A 13777-nucleotide genomic window follows, 5' to 3' on the forward strand; every position below is an offset into this window, starting at 1 on the left:
GACGGCAAAAACTTACATTTCAAGTAAGAGGACACGACGTAGTAACTCTTTCCGCTGACTCCAAATCTCTATTGTTCAACTCTCACGTGCATAAAAGTTTTGGAAGGTTTTGGAAGTTTTGTTGACATTGTCTTCACATAATGGGCCGCATGAGTAGATATAAGAAAATAAAATCGTGTGATCCATTTTACAAAGGACCGAGGAAAGACAACGCCTCAATCAGGTGAGTATTTCGATTTTGATAATCTATTTTTATGTAATTTTAAAAAAGCTCACTTATACATGATGACTATGTACGTTTAGTTTAAAACTGCTTTGGGTGAAACGGTGCCAAGCTTAAGCTAAGCTTATCTATATTCTTACGTTTTCTTCATGGGCAAATCTCGCCGTTTTGTCTCGCCCTTTAGCAGCGAAAGGAAATCAAACAACTGTCACTACAGAATGATGAAAGAACTGAAAGGGACTGGGTATATTTAGCGCTACTTGCAGTACATGTGACTCATAGACCACCTTAAAAATTTATACCTGTCAACTTTTTGTGAATCACAGGCAAGAGATATTTATCCTTTGAGGACTGAGAGTGCCAGGATTTTCTAGGTAGCCCAACCAGATTCAAAGCCATCCAAAGAAGATTTATTAAGATCTGAAGAATTTTTTGACAATGTTTCAAACTTCCCACTCCTGATCCCAAAATGCGCTTCACTAACATAACAGTAAATTCATAATTGATTGGTGCCAAAATCACAATACATGTCACTAGTCGTGACTAATCAGAAATCCATCAATCTCTAGCTTTAACTACCTGCAACACTGTTAACCTCTGTTATTAATTCTCTCAGTTTTTATAGTGTGAAAATTAATGCTAGTTTGGAAAATTGAGGAAGATTTGTATCTTTAAAAGTTGCTTGATGACTGAAGGCTAGCTGTCCAAACATTTTTAAATTAGTATTAATAGTACAATCAGGTTCAGGGTCTGTGAGACAGAGCATCTTTACTTGCTGAGTTTCTGCCCCACGTGACTTCATAAGATCTACCTCTTGCTTTGCTGGAGGGCAGTAATTAAGCAAAGTGATGACTAAGCAAAGGTCGACTTGTGGCAAGTCTATACCACATGTAGCTTAGGTAAGTATTCTTGAACTAAAATGTGTTATACCAAAATTATTTTTAGCAACAAACCTGTGCTGAAGAACGATAAGCTTAGTGAACAAGAAATGCCTAGAGCAGCAAAAGATCTCTTTAGAAGACAGCTGGTCATGAAGAATAAAAGCACCATGAAGAAAACTGCTAAAAAGAAAAAGAAGCAAGGTACAAATTAAACTGTATTTTAATGTGGATATGGTTGAACCTCTCAAAGGTGGATGTCCAGGGATGTGGCTTAGAGAACATTCTACTTAGGTGTAAGCAGTGGCTCATTAACAAGTCTAGCTAGCTTTTCTGTCCTTGACAACTTCAAAGTTTCTGCAAGTTGTTGTTTTTGTGTGAAATCTCAGCCAGATTTAAATTATGCTTCAGCCGGTAAAATTAGTCGGCAGCTGGCCCTTGGTTACATCTCTGGATGCTCTTGGTACTGAAAATTAACTAAATTAATTTTAGTTATAATTTCATGTATAAATATATTATAGTACCCTCAACAAAGGAAAGCAACTAGCTACCTGCAAAACCAATGGCTTTACCTCAGCCTGTGTCTTTTCTGATGTTTTTGGACAAGCCACTTTACTCTCAAAAAAATTATGTGCCTATCTCCACTCAGGGATAAAATATGGTCACTGGAAAATTGTAAGGTGATAAAAATGCTCATAGGTAAGGGAGGGGGGTGGGGGGGGGGGGGGCACAGTCCGTCACCTGTGATGGACTAACAACCTGTCCAGTTTGAGTAGCAAACTGGAATTTATCACTTTGCCACCTTAGTCTCCTCCAAATGGTCAGTTCCGTGTAGGTTAGTTGTAGAGCAATTGATACCATGGTAATGAACTTCCGGTCCTGTAGCGAAACATTTTGCCATGTGACTTTGGTCTTCAAAGACCATGTGATAGTTATGTTTTTCCTGCTGGCTGAGCTTGCAAAAGAGACAGGAAACAAAGTTCTCTCACACTGAATGGGGGACCTGGGTACGAGTCAGGATGTCAGTTTCACTTTCGGACGTGTAATTCAGTTTTTCTTTTCTTGCCGGACAGTGCAACAGTTTTCCCACCCTCCCACCCCTTAGTGAGTGCTTGCCTAAGTTTATAGAAGTGTATCAACGTTTGGGTAGTTTTTTCCTGCTGTTGACTCTGATTCTGTTATCGTTGTGATGTTGATGGAATTGTCAATAAAGTGCTGTTGCATTGTCGTGTGGCAGACAAATGGCATTCAGTGTGGGAGAAGGTATTTTTCCTCATTTGAGGAAGACACTGCAATGGCTCTGGAAGCTTGTAGTAGGTGGATATTTTGATTTTGGTCAGGCAACCTTATTATAGTATGAATTCAACAGATTAATTTTATGGAAATCTCAAAGGATAGAGGAGGTTCCCCTTACCCCTAAACTCAATATGTTCTTTTGCCATCATCATTCTATGGAATTATCCCATTCTTTGGTCTGCTCCCCCAACTAAACAAAGGCCTAGAACAGCCTGAAGCCACCAAGCTTTGAAAGCCAACTTGCGATATATACTATGAACAGCAGTCGAGAAAGAAACTAATCTAATCTTATACATTGAAAAAGGAACAGCATCATCTTGCACAACTTTTTGTACCTTGTATTTTTTGTGATTTTCTTTTATTAATACATACTCACTTATAATAGATACATTTATTGATTACACATCTACATGAATTTTTTTTTTTAGCCCAGAGAAAATAAAAACTTAAGAAAAATATATTACAACAACATTTCTGATCATTTCCGTAAACATTCACTCTGATTAGGAATGACAAAGTTTCAACGAATTCCAGGAGAAAGCAAGAAGCAGTATTTTGATAGGATTGACCATCAAGCCACTGTGGAGGTTGGAGAATCTTTGAAAGCATCAAGGAAGATGAGAGATGGAAGAAGAAAGTAAGCTAAATTTCCCTGTCGTGTGATAGCTTGACTTCTTCTCTTGTCATTTTCCTTTAATTTCTTGTTGCAGGGCTTCCTTTTCAAACAATGTCTTGTGCAAAGTCTGTGTTCACTCCAAGATCCTTATCATTGAAATAAAACTACCAAAACATTTGACATGTCTGAAATGGTAATTTTCTGAGATCTTTGGTTTGAATTTATGGGTTATATTAGTATGCATGGTATCATCAGAAAATTCTGTACTCCAATGGTTGTTTTTCCCATTTTCCCAGTGTCCCATCATTGGAAAATATTTGATGTTATAACAGATCTGCAAACTAAACACTGCAAAATTTCTTTTGGTTGGCTTGCTGATGTTGAAAAACACCAGTTTTAAATTCAGCAGCCAGCCCAATTGGTTCTTTCAGCTAATGATAAGCATCCCCGGTACACAAATACACCAAATCATGGAAGCAATGTGTTTGAGGGGTTCAAGGCACTCAGTCTGGTCTTTTAATCCAGGGAAGTGGATTCAAGCCCCTCCCCTTGAATTCGTCCTTGGTAGTCCGGGGCTCAACTCCTCAGTTATGCTTTGTAAATAACCAAGAAGAACTGGCCTACCTAAGTTGAGTTCTTGAAATATGTTATGTTTAATTGTAATATTTGATTCAGAATTAGTCGTCATTGCCCCAAAGTGAGAGTGGTCAATAATATTAAGATATTAATTTTTGTTTGTAATCCTTTGAAACGATCTTTTAAGAATTCTCATGACATAGGGGCGTGGTATGGTTTAAATGTGTACTGTGTTCATTGGATTTTATATTGTTTTTTTTTCTTAGACATCTGAATGAAAGGAAGCAGAAGATGAAAGAAAAGAGAAGGTCATCTGAAGAAAATACCTGCTTAGGTCCTACGAAAGGTGTCTGTAATCTAGTCATGACTAAGAGCTATCAGTAGAATTCTTCTAGTATACTAATGCAAATGCTGCAATCTAATTGGCTGAGCTACTGTACACCATCAGCCTTTAGAGTGCAATGGCCTGGGGTCGTCTACAAAATAGCGTTGTTTCCTCGCCTTTCCGAAGCTTCGGAGGAATATTTAGAAACAAGTGGGCAATCAAATCGTGGAAATCGATTTTTAATGGAAATTTCAATCAGGGTTCTGTTATAGCAACTCAATGAGGTAAAAGTTGATTTGGCTTTCGGCCTTCGCTGGGTCTGCTATCTAATGGCCCCCATACCCGGGAAGATGCTTTACATTGTGTCGGTAAAGAGCGGAAAAAAGGTCCGAGTGCATGCTTGATGGAAGGGAGGTAAAACAATTCCACTTGCAGCTTGTGACAATCTTATTCTCAGAAGCTGATATTCTTTTGGTCACCGCTCACCAAAAATGCATGTGCTTTGGGGATGAGCTTAACGTAGTGATGCCTGGTGACGAGGCAGTGGAAAGAAGTTAGCAATGCAGTCTGACAAAGTGCGGAATATTAGGCGCCATTTTTACCCTTTGTGTTTTTCAGATAGTGTTCGGTTTGGAGATGTTGTAATGCAGCCGCCTTCTCTTACAGCAAAACCCAGAAAAGCAGCTCAAACAAAGAAGGTATCGAGAACCATTGATCAAGAAAAACGGTTTTTTCGAAAGTAGTGATTCATTTACATAAGTTGTGAAACTGCTCCATGATCTTAAATTTTCCGACGCATTCTATGCAGGCAAACATTCTGTTGTTGATATACAAACGATACTAGTTAATGGCACAAAAGTTGTCAGAAAACCCTTGGAAAACCTTTGAAAGCTCTCTTTCAGTTCTCTTTGGCTCATCACACGACCCATCTTTCCACTACCGAGAAGCATTGCGTAGCAATGCAAATAATGACTAAAGGGACTGCTCATTTTTTCTGAGATAAAGGGGGCGGGGTGCTGGTCGGATTTAGGGGGGACGTGCCAAGAAACAGGCTTCAAACGAGGGGGTGTCTGAAAAAATATAGCGCGTACGGGGGGCGGGGGTCATTCAAAATAATTACTATGCGACTATGATAGTGCTAGAGGATTGCCTAGTTTCTTTTATGTGTTTTCCTTTCCTTGTGGTAGGGATCGAAGACACTGTTACTCCACTCGTTAGTCTCGCAAGAAAAAGACCCGAACTCTGACACAAATGCGCAAACTAAGACTTCAGTAGGTGCTGGACTGCCGAAAGCCAAGAAACGCAAGCATATGTCAGCTCTTGAACAGGATAAAGCTGACAAGGAGAGAGAACGCGCCATAATGGCGTACAGACTGATGCGAAAACAACGTCTGCAAGAAAAGAACGGTGTCGTGTGAAGCAAAAAGAGTTGCGTGGATGTCGTGCGTGGATTGCATCCGCAGCAGCAAGTCCCGATGAAAAGTTTGTTGCGAAAGTTTTCGTATAACGCGAAAAAGTTGTAGCTCGAGATAAAGATCTCCAAGGAATTGACAGTTATTACCAACTCTTTGGAAGCACACAAGTTATCTGTCACCTGGCTGTCTTTCAATTGTGAGGAAATTACTGCCTATGGCTTGCACAGGTTACAGGTTGCTTGTCCTGCCGGCTTTTCCTCCTTCTGCGACTTTTTTTGTTCACCCAAGAAAGGAGGGACCGGTTTTCGCCCCTAGATCCGCCACTGTCTTTTTTTGTAATTTAAACCGAACTGTTTTGGTGACACAATTTGCAAGTGTAAGATCGAACGTACACGTTACAACAAGGAATAACTGAAAATGGATGGGATTTACATATAGAAAGAAAGTTTAATAAATAATTTAGTGCACGTTGGTGGGAAACAATGACACTTTTTCAATACAGTGGCTACCTCTCAGCTTTGAAATTGCGATAATTCAGAAAACAGTACGAAGTGGTATCTACGGCAAAAGAGAAGGAACAATTAAGAAGCAACAATTTACTTGAGGAACCAGTGAGTGAATCCCGAGATCGATGTAAATTATTGAAAGATACAGTTGTCTCGATACTAAAATAAACTCGATTCAATTGCCATCAACAGAGTTGCGCATTCAGGTGCGTAGACCATTCTCGTCCCCAGTGCATTAGCCTTCTCAATTAAAAATTTTTATATCTTCTTTGCTTGTGATCCCACAAACAGAAGATGTCGTTGATAAACCGTTTCCACTCAAGTGGTTTATTTGTGTTTTGCCTCAAGATAGCATCCATTGAACTGGAAAGATCTCTTTAAGAATGAGGCTGAGCATTTCTCTTACAAAGTGCGTTGCTATAGAAGGGTTTTAGTCATGGAACTCCGCGTATGTCTGCATACTAAAGCAATGCCTTCCTCCTGTGGGATGTTCGTGTAAAGGCTAGTAACATCCATTGAGACAAGAAAGGCGTCTCTAGGAACCCTAGTGCTTTCGATAAACTTAATGAAATGATGCCTTTTCGGGTTTGGCCTCTGGGCCAAAACGATGCTGGAGCAATGAGTCCACCAATTTGATTTTAGGGCCCTTGTCCTCCCTGGACGAAATAAGAGAATGGCAGGGCTTGTGGCCACTTGACTCAGGGGTAAATAGGTAGTTTATTACATTTATGATTAAGCCGTATTGCATTTATGGTTGTTCAGCTTATTACATTTATGGTCAAATTTTATTACATTTATGGTTGGTGAATTTATTACATTTGTGGTTAAAAGTTCTTACATTTATGGTCAGTGTTACATTTATGGTCAATTCTTATTACATTTATGGTTGGTATTACATTTATGGTTTTTATTACATTTATAGGTGATAAAACTAGGGTTAACAAGGGTTCTTGCAGGGGTAATCTCCTTGACATATAGGTTCGAGTCCGTGCATTGCCATTAATTTTCTCTTTCGCTTTTTTTTTGTTTGCAGAGAAATCGAGAAAAATTACGCGAATCAAGGTGGAAAGGTATTGTATTTGATTTGATTTACAAACGACGAGTTTTATAGGACATTTCACAAGGTCGAACATTCTGCCTCTGCCGAGTTATTCTCACTCGTTTCTGTCAGCTTCGTTCCCAGGGAGCTCTTCTTCCGCGCCCGCTGAAGCGAGAGAGAGGGGCGGGGAAGAAAAGAGACCTGACGCGCGAACTGCCTTACTCGTCCCAGACATCTCCGAAAGCTATGTTTTAGCCAACGAAATGGCACAAAAATACGGACTGTTTCACAGTCCGCTTTCCTTGTCTTGTCCTCTTCTTTTTGACTGCCATCATTCGTTGTTTCATGACTCTGAATCGCTGAAAAAGCTATGTGCACATGTGGCCAGTGCTGTATAGTCGAGACAGTATCCACAATAATAAGCTTGAATATAATGCTAGTTTCAGTCTTCCAACTTTGTCTTTGGCTAATTTCAAACTCCACAGAACGTAAGCAGTGAAAAACACTTTGATACAAGAAAAATGAAAATCTCGATCAACTGGTAAGATGGCTTCATAGGATTATAGGCTCAGTCTTATAATTTCATCTTAGTAAGAAAGTAAAACTTTATTTAGCTAGGGTGGCCCATTCAGCATCACAGCTGGTGTCCAGAGGGGCCTTGGTAATAAATATTAAACTCATGAAAATCTTGTACACTATTCCATTGTATAATGATATAATCAACGTATCTCTAAGGTGTAACATTTGTGTAAACAAAAATTGACAGTGCTGTAGTTGTAGCGTTCACAGATGTCAAATTTATCAACTGCCACAATCATCACCTTCATCATTAAAGTGTGTCTGATAATAACCTGTTGTGGGTGTAATAAGTAGTGTCATGCAGAATTGTTATGACCATCGTCATTGCGGTTTGCCACAAAGCTTTGGCGGTGATCTAAGCGAGCTCTTGAGCCTTGGCAAACAGTTTAGCAGCTGCTATTTCGATCCTTTCTCTGTACTCCAAATTGTTGTAATTACCCACAGGAACCTCATCCATGCCATACATGGCTCCCCACCAAGCTGCTGCTATCACTCCTGTGCTGTCACTGTCACCGCCATGAAACATGGCTCGGCTACAAAGCTCTTCCCAGGATGCCCCTGCACCTAGGAGGGCGTCGTAAGCGATCATTGGTGCATCATGACCACTGGCCCCACCCCACCCGTTCAAACTCAGTGATTTGTAGAACATGTCGCGTTCCTTAATAGGGAAAGGTTCAGGAAATACTGGGTCACTGGTACCTTGAAGAATTCCACGGAAAGAGAGATAGCTCGTCCAGGCCTCAGTGAAGTAAGGCCAATGCTGTTTATTCTCCTCGACATCACGATCAACCTCTTTGATGTAATCCATGGCTTTGGGGAGGGTGGACAAGAGTGCTGCACCCCACTCCCTCACAGGTTTTCCTTGGACAGCAAATGATGTGAATAGGGCAGACGCCAAGGAACCGAGGTAGCCTGGTACAAACAAAGCAACAACATGTTGAGCTGTCTTGTATAACCTGAGATGTCTCATCAGATACAATCTAATTTTTTACATCCTAGCTCGTATCCAATTCAAATGAAACCTCTTTGCAAAAGTAACCACGAAACTGATCATGAATGCCTGCATGATTTGTGGATTTACAAGATAACTTATCTCAAGATAACATATTGACAACAGATCCTTACTGATGTCAATGGGTGAGAATGATAAACCCTGAGAATAACGATGGCATTTTTAAAGTCTGTGTTGGCCTTAAGTGTCCTAGTTTTTCTAGAGCATTAAGCTACTAAGAGTATTTCTACTCCCTCATAGATGGGATGCTAGCCCATCACAGGATTTTCCAGTACCCATTTATACACCTGGGTGGAGAGAAGCACTGTGAGAGTATAGTGTCTTGCCCAAGAACACAACATAATTACCCCACACCCAGACTGATCAATCCTGGGTCCAGCACACTAGCTGTTACGCCACTACACCTCTCAATATTCAAAATTTAATATGACTTTTGACAGGTTTGTTTACTTGTAATTGTATTGACAAACAGTTTACGTTATTAGATAACACCTTAGTAAGTGACTAATCTAAAGACAGATATCTTTCTGCCCTTAGTTTGGCTAGCTACACACAAACAAATTAGCAAAGACCCTTTAATTGAGTTGTTACATTAGGCCATCATTTATAGTGCATAGTACAGCATCACTTGGGTGATCACACTGCTCTCTCGCCAGCCCTTTCTTCCACCGTGGGAAAATGACCTAAATAAAGCAAGTACAATGCTCTTTCCCATAAACCTAATGACCCACATAATTGTTACAAAAAATAAAACTTAAGCCACTAAGAAGTACTTTTAGCTTGGAGGATAGTTTCAAGATTTAAGATTTAATTCTCTCTATTCTAAGGACTGCAAAGGGGAAAAATGAAGGTCCAAAAAAAAAAAACAAACTGATACACTTATTAACCACCCATATCAGCAACATTGGCATGCTTCTTATGGAATCTTTAGTCATTTGCCGTTGTTTCTATTAGAAGTGAGACTCCCCTCACTTATGAAGAGGTAATTTGGAATAATCGAAAAATTTTAGTTAACGGTAAACCTGTATTCTACAAAAGTTGGCTTGACAAAAATATGATATAAATCCAGGATCTCCTTCGAGGAGGATGGTAAATTCCTGTCCTTTAAAAACTTTTGTAATGAGTTTAAGCTCAAAAGGCCCTTCACCCTCTATTTTGGTCTTATTGATTCTATGTCAACTTCTTGGAGGTTAGCATCTGAAAATCCTCCTTCATGATGCTCAGAAAATGAAGAAAAAGAAGAAACCATTTCCACCAAATATGTGTACAACTTGCTGTTGAAGAAATTCTTCATAACACCTTCTGCCGAAACTAAATTCTTAAAACAGGGTCTCACTCCCGAAACAGTCCAAAAAGTGTATGAATAACCTTTCCAGATCACATATGACATTAAAATAACAATGTTTCAATATAAGATTATACACAACATTCTCACAACTAAAATGTCTCTTTTTAGAGCCAAAACGTCTGACACACCATGTATGTCCTCAATGCTTAGCTGATACACACTCCCTAGATCATATGTTCTTACGCTGCTCTTCCATTATAGCCTTTTGGAAAACTCTTCAAAACTGGTGAAAAAATATAACGAAAAAGCAGCTAACATTATCAAATAGTATGATTTTATAGGGTGTTTTCACCACAATGGAACACAGATACTCTTTGAACTATGTGCTTCTAATTGCAAAATTTTCTATATAATGCAGCTGCCTACAAAACGAAAAGCTCTCTTTCGACAGTTTTCTCATACTTCTAAAAGAAAATTAAATATATGGAAAGAAATAGCATTTAAAAACAAGTCTATGACTGCTTTCCAAAAATCCTTTCAGCATATCATTTAACATGCATTGATGAGGTGGTTTCTTTGTTTTGTTACCAGTAACTAAGCAAATGATGTAAATAGTGTCTATGTTTTTTTTTTTGGTCAGTAATATAATGCTTACCACATTGTACATACGTAGGAAGTGCAGCATTAGTAGAGCTGCCTTTTTGTTCGAAACTTTAAAACAAACAAAAAAACTGGACATTTACAAACTATATTGTTTTAGCTATGTAAACTAAAGGATGTAACTAACTATCATATTGTTCTGTAAGTAAGTATTGTACTGTAAAATTATTTTCCTCTTTTTATGTTTTTAGTTTTTCCTATGTATATTGCGTTTATAAATTAATCTAAAATTAAAAAAATCAATAAAAAATTAAAAAAAACAAAAACAAAACAAACAAAAAACAAAACATTGGCATGCTTGGATATCTCATATTAGTATCACCCAACTAGTGGACTAATGCAAATCCTGCATTTTGATTGGCTACGCTACTAGGGGACTATTAGTAATAGTCATCGAGTAACGAAATTGGCACCATTGAGCGTGACGCTTTCTTTCATTTTATTCCCAAATAAATATTTCTTCAACTTGCATTTGCTAACTTTATTATTACCTTTTCTGTCCGACTAGTTGGGTGATACTAAAACAATTAGACCCTTCGCCCTCAAGGGCCACGGGTCAATAGCCCATGAGGCGAAGCCGAATGGGCTATTGACCTGTAGCCCTTGTGGGCTATGGGTCTAATTGTTAATTATGCCCTAAAATTTCCCATCCAAGAGTCATCAATGTCACTCCTTTCTTGCATAGTTGATATGAATTCTTGCTAGCTCAAGTAGAAACATTATTTAAGCATTTCTTTTTTATTGATTCCCACTGGGATAATGTATCCCTTGATAAGCCGCTCCTTGTGAAAATCACATCATTTGAAGATGAACAGTTTAAACAAAGGCTATTTTACTTTAAGTTACTATATTTTTGTTGTTAACCTTTGGCTTGAAACCGTTAGGATTTTTTGACTGCTTATCTCTATTTCACTGTTTTTTTGTAAATAAATGCAATTGCTAGCAGTTCCCTCCACAGACGGATGGATTATTTGTGTCTTTACTCACAACAGAAATAGTCTCTGTTTGGCTGAGCAACGTGAGAGAGCACAAAGAAAGCAGTACTTCCTAAATCATGTAATCCATTATCATGCTAACAATTTGACTGTGAGCAAATGAAATGAATAAAGTAAAGCACTTGTGAGTAATGGTCATACCAGTTGGATGATTGTGTGTCATTCGGCCACTTTCTACACTGACAGCAATCAGATCTTCAAGCTTCTCCGGTGAGTGGTACAAAAGACCAATACACATGGAACGCATGGCTGCACCACACCCAACCCCTCCGGGATTAAATGGCACCACAAATCCTTGGGGTCGTTCCGGTCTCAGATGCGCACAACTTGATGATGTTGTGATCCCTGGTGCTCGTCCTGCCATGTCGGACTACAATTAAAGTATTTTTAAAAAAATTAAACAATCATTAAGAAACATTTTTTCAAATTAATTATTATTCTTGATCAAGACACATATGGGAGTTAAAGGCTGAGGAAAAATTCCAGACAAGAAAGAGTGTTCAAATCAATAAAGTATGAACACAAAATCCCTCTAATAAAAAAGTAAAGTAAAGTCTGTGCAGGGTTGGACATTAGCAGTTGCCTGCTCACCCAGGCAAGTGTCTAAAGTGTCGGGTGAGTGCGAATCATGGACCACTCACCCATTTGGCAAGTACGATTTTGCTGAGAAAATCTCAGAACATAAACTTACCATTTCTATTTTATAAAACTTTATATTCCGAACTGTCTAATAAATAGGCACTGAAAGGCAACATTGGGCCTCGAAAATAGACAAATATGGCTTTCTCTTAGTGCTAATTACGTAATGCATGTACTTGTACAAAGCGGTACTGTTGGTCACTATCAAGCCATTGGTGATCAGGTAAACATGGCACCCAAGGAGCGCTCCTGAGAAGAACAGACATGTTTACTCGCAAACTACAGGGATCTCATGAAGATTCATCAATAAAAGAAGTGCCTCCATTGTGTTTTCTTGGGATTTAAGGTCTTTAAATAGAATTTTCCATTGAAGTAATAATCTTCAGTCTGCCACGTGTTCGATAATGTTGCAAGTGAATTGTTTTCCCGTACTTTCCCAGCATTCTGATTAATGCGTGTTCTCTCTATAAGTTTAAAAATGGAGTAAGCTGATCATGGCCAATATGTGGAAATATATTTCTAAAGTTGACGATGAGAAAAAAGAACGAAAAAGCCCTGAAAGCTGCCCCTGATATGAGGGAATACAAGAAGACAAAGGACCAGGAAGTTTTCTATAAATAGCAAGTTGGCCAGACGTGGTTTAAGTATGATGAGGAGAAAGGTATGATTAGCAAGTGGTGTGTTGAGAACAAACAAACTTTGGTCACATAGAATGTTGTCGGAGTCGATTTGATGGTAAAAATAGTAAAAATAAAAGATTAGTAAAATGGTTGGAGAGATGAGTGGGGAGGGGGGGTAAACTTTTGGGCAAGCGAAAACTGGTCCTGGCGAGTGCATTTTAAGGGTCACTCGCCCAAATGGCGAGTGTTCTCAGAATTAAGTGTCCAACCCTGCTGTGTGGGGTCAAGTGGTCCTAACAACCAGAGCTTATCTCAGTTTCCATAGCATTAAGAGAATAGGAGTATTTCTACTTCTCCTCCCTCCTGGATGGGATGCCTTTCCATTGCAGGGGTGCCTCCAACATTAAATTCCCTTGAACTCATTTATAGACCTGGGTGGAGAATGGCACTGTTAAAGTATACCGGTAACATCTTGCCCAAAAACACCATTCAGTGACCCTGTCTGGCGCTCACATCTGGACCACTAGGTCCAGAGTGCAGCATGCTAACCATATGGTCACCATGCGTCAACAAGCAAACGGCTGTTAGTGTACCAAAAGTTAAATGATGTAATGTAAAATGTAAATGTAAATCTCATTTATAGTTGTCATGCACTTAGCTATACAAGCACTAAGCTTGGCTAGTTTTCAGGCATGCCACTGAAACAAAGAAAACAAACATTTCAAATAAACGTAACATAGTTAACATAGCCGTCTTACCATACTTTCCTTGTATTTTGAAGCAATCTCAAGAAACAGCTCTTGACATGTTATCCATGACGACACAAGAGCCTCTGCAGTGGCAAGGTGCAAGACAGTATCATCACTCACAACCCAGCCTTTAATATCAATGTTTTCAAGTCCGCCAAGGCTCTGTAGCTCTCGGTGAATATCCTCTCCAGAGTGACAGAATTCCCACTCGCCATTCTTGTAGCCCAATGCATCCCCCACTGCACTGAGGACCATGGATGCTTTGAACTGATCAAGTGTAGACATTTTGAATAGTGGCTGTTAATGATTGATGAGTCTTTTTAAGCTGAGGGAAAGGAAGCAAAAGAATTATTTATTACTT

The 13777-nt window shown here is 39.1% G+C and overlaps 2 protein-coding genes across 8 annotated transcripts in view; one reads left to right on the plus strand and one right to left on the minus strand.

The window, feature by feature from the left end:
• Positions 1 to 40: 40 nt before the first annotated feature.
• Positions 41 to 13777, plus strand: part of LOC145491262 (uncharacterized) — a 49487-nt gene continuing 35750 nt past the window's right edge. Inside the window, exons 1-8 of one of the 5 annotated variants that reach the window (XM_081470426.1) lie at positions 41 to 223; positions 1169 to 1305; positions 2905 to 3034; positions 3856 to 3935; positions 4533 to 4612; positions 5102 to 6041; positions 6869 to 7415; positions 7898 to 7987. In XM_081470426.1, the coding sequence (XP_081326552.1) occupies positions 141 to 223; positions 1169 to 1305; positions 2905 to 3034; positions 3856 to 3935; positions 4533 to 4612; positions 5102 to 5332 (741 nt within the window). In that variant the 5' untranslated portion in view covers positions 41 to 140 and the 3' untranslated portion in view covers positions 5333 to 6041; positions 6869 to 7415; positions 7898 to 7987. Of the gene's footprint in view, positions 224 to 1168; positions 1306 to 2904; positions 3035 to 3855; positions 3936 to 4532; positions 4613 to 5101; positions 7416 to 7897; positions 7988 to 13777 lie in introns of those variants that run through there. The other 4 variants (XM_081470427.1, XM_081470424.1, XM_081470425.1 and 1 more) reach the window with 4 other exon arrangements.
• Positions 7554 to 13777, minus strand: part of LOC145491257 (ADP-ribosylhydrolase ARH1-like) — a 40105-nt gene continuing 33881 nt past the window's right edge. For all 3 annotated transcript variants that reach the window (XM_081470415.1, XM_081470416.1, XM_081470417.1), the window contains exons 2-4: positions 13426 to 13741; positions 11550 to 11778; positions 7554 to 8365 (exon numbers count right to left, since the gene is read on the minus strand). In XM_081470415.1, coding sequence (XP_081326541.1) covers positions 7809 to 8365; positions 11550 to 11778; positions 13426 to 13701 — 1062 coding nt within the window. In that variant the 5' untranslated portion in view covers positions 13702 to 13741 and the 3' untranslated portion in view covers positions 7554 to 7808. The remainder of the gene's footprint in view (positions 8366 to 11549; positions 11779 to 13425; positions 13742 to 13777) is intronic.

The sequence above is a fragment of the Orbicella franksi genome, chromosome 6, assembly GCF_964199315.1.
Source record: "Orbicella franksi chromosome 6, jaOrbFran1.1, whole genome shotgun sequence".
NCBI classification, from domain to species: domain Eukaryota; kingdom Metazoa; phylum Cnidaria; class Anthozoa; order Scleractinia; family Merulinidae; genus Orbicella; species Orbicella franksi.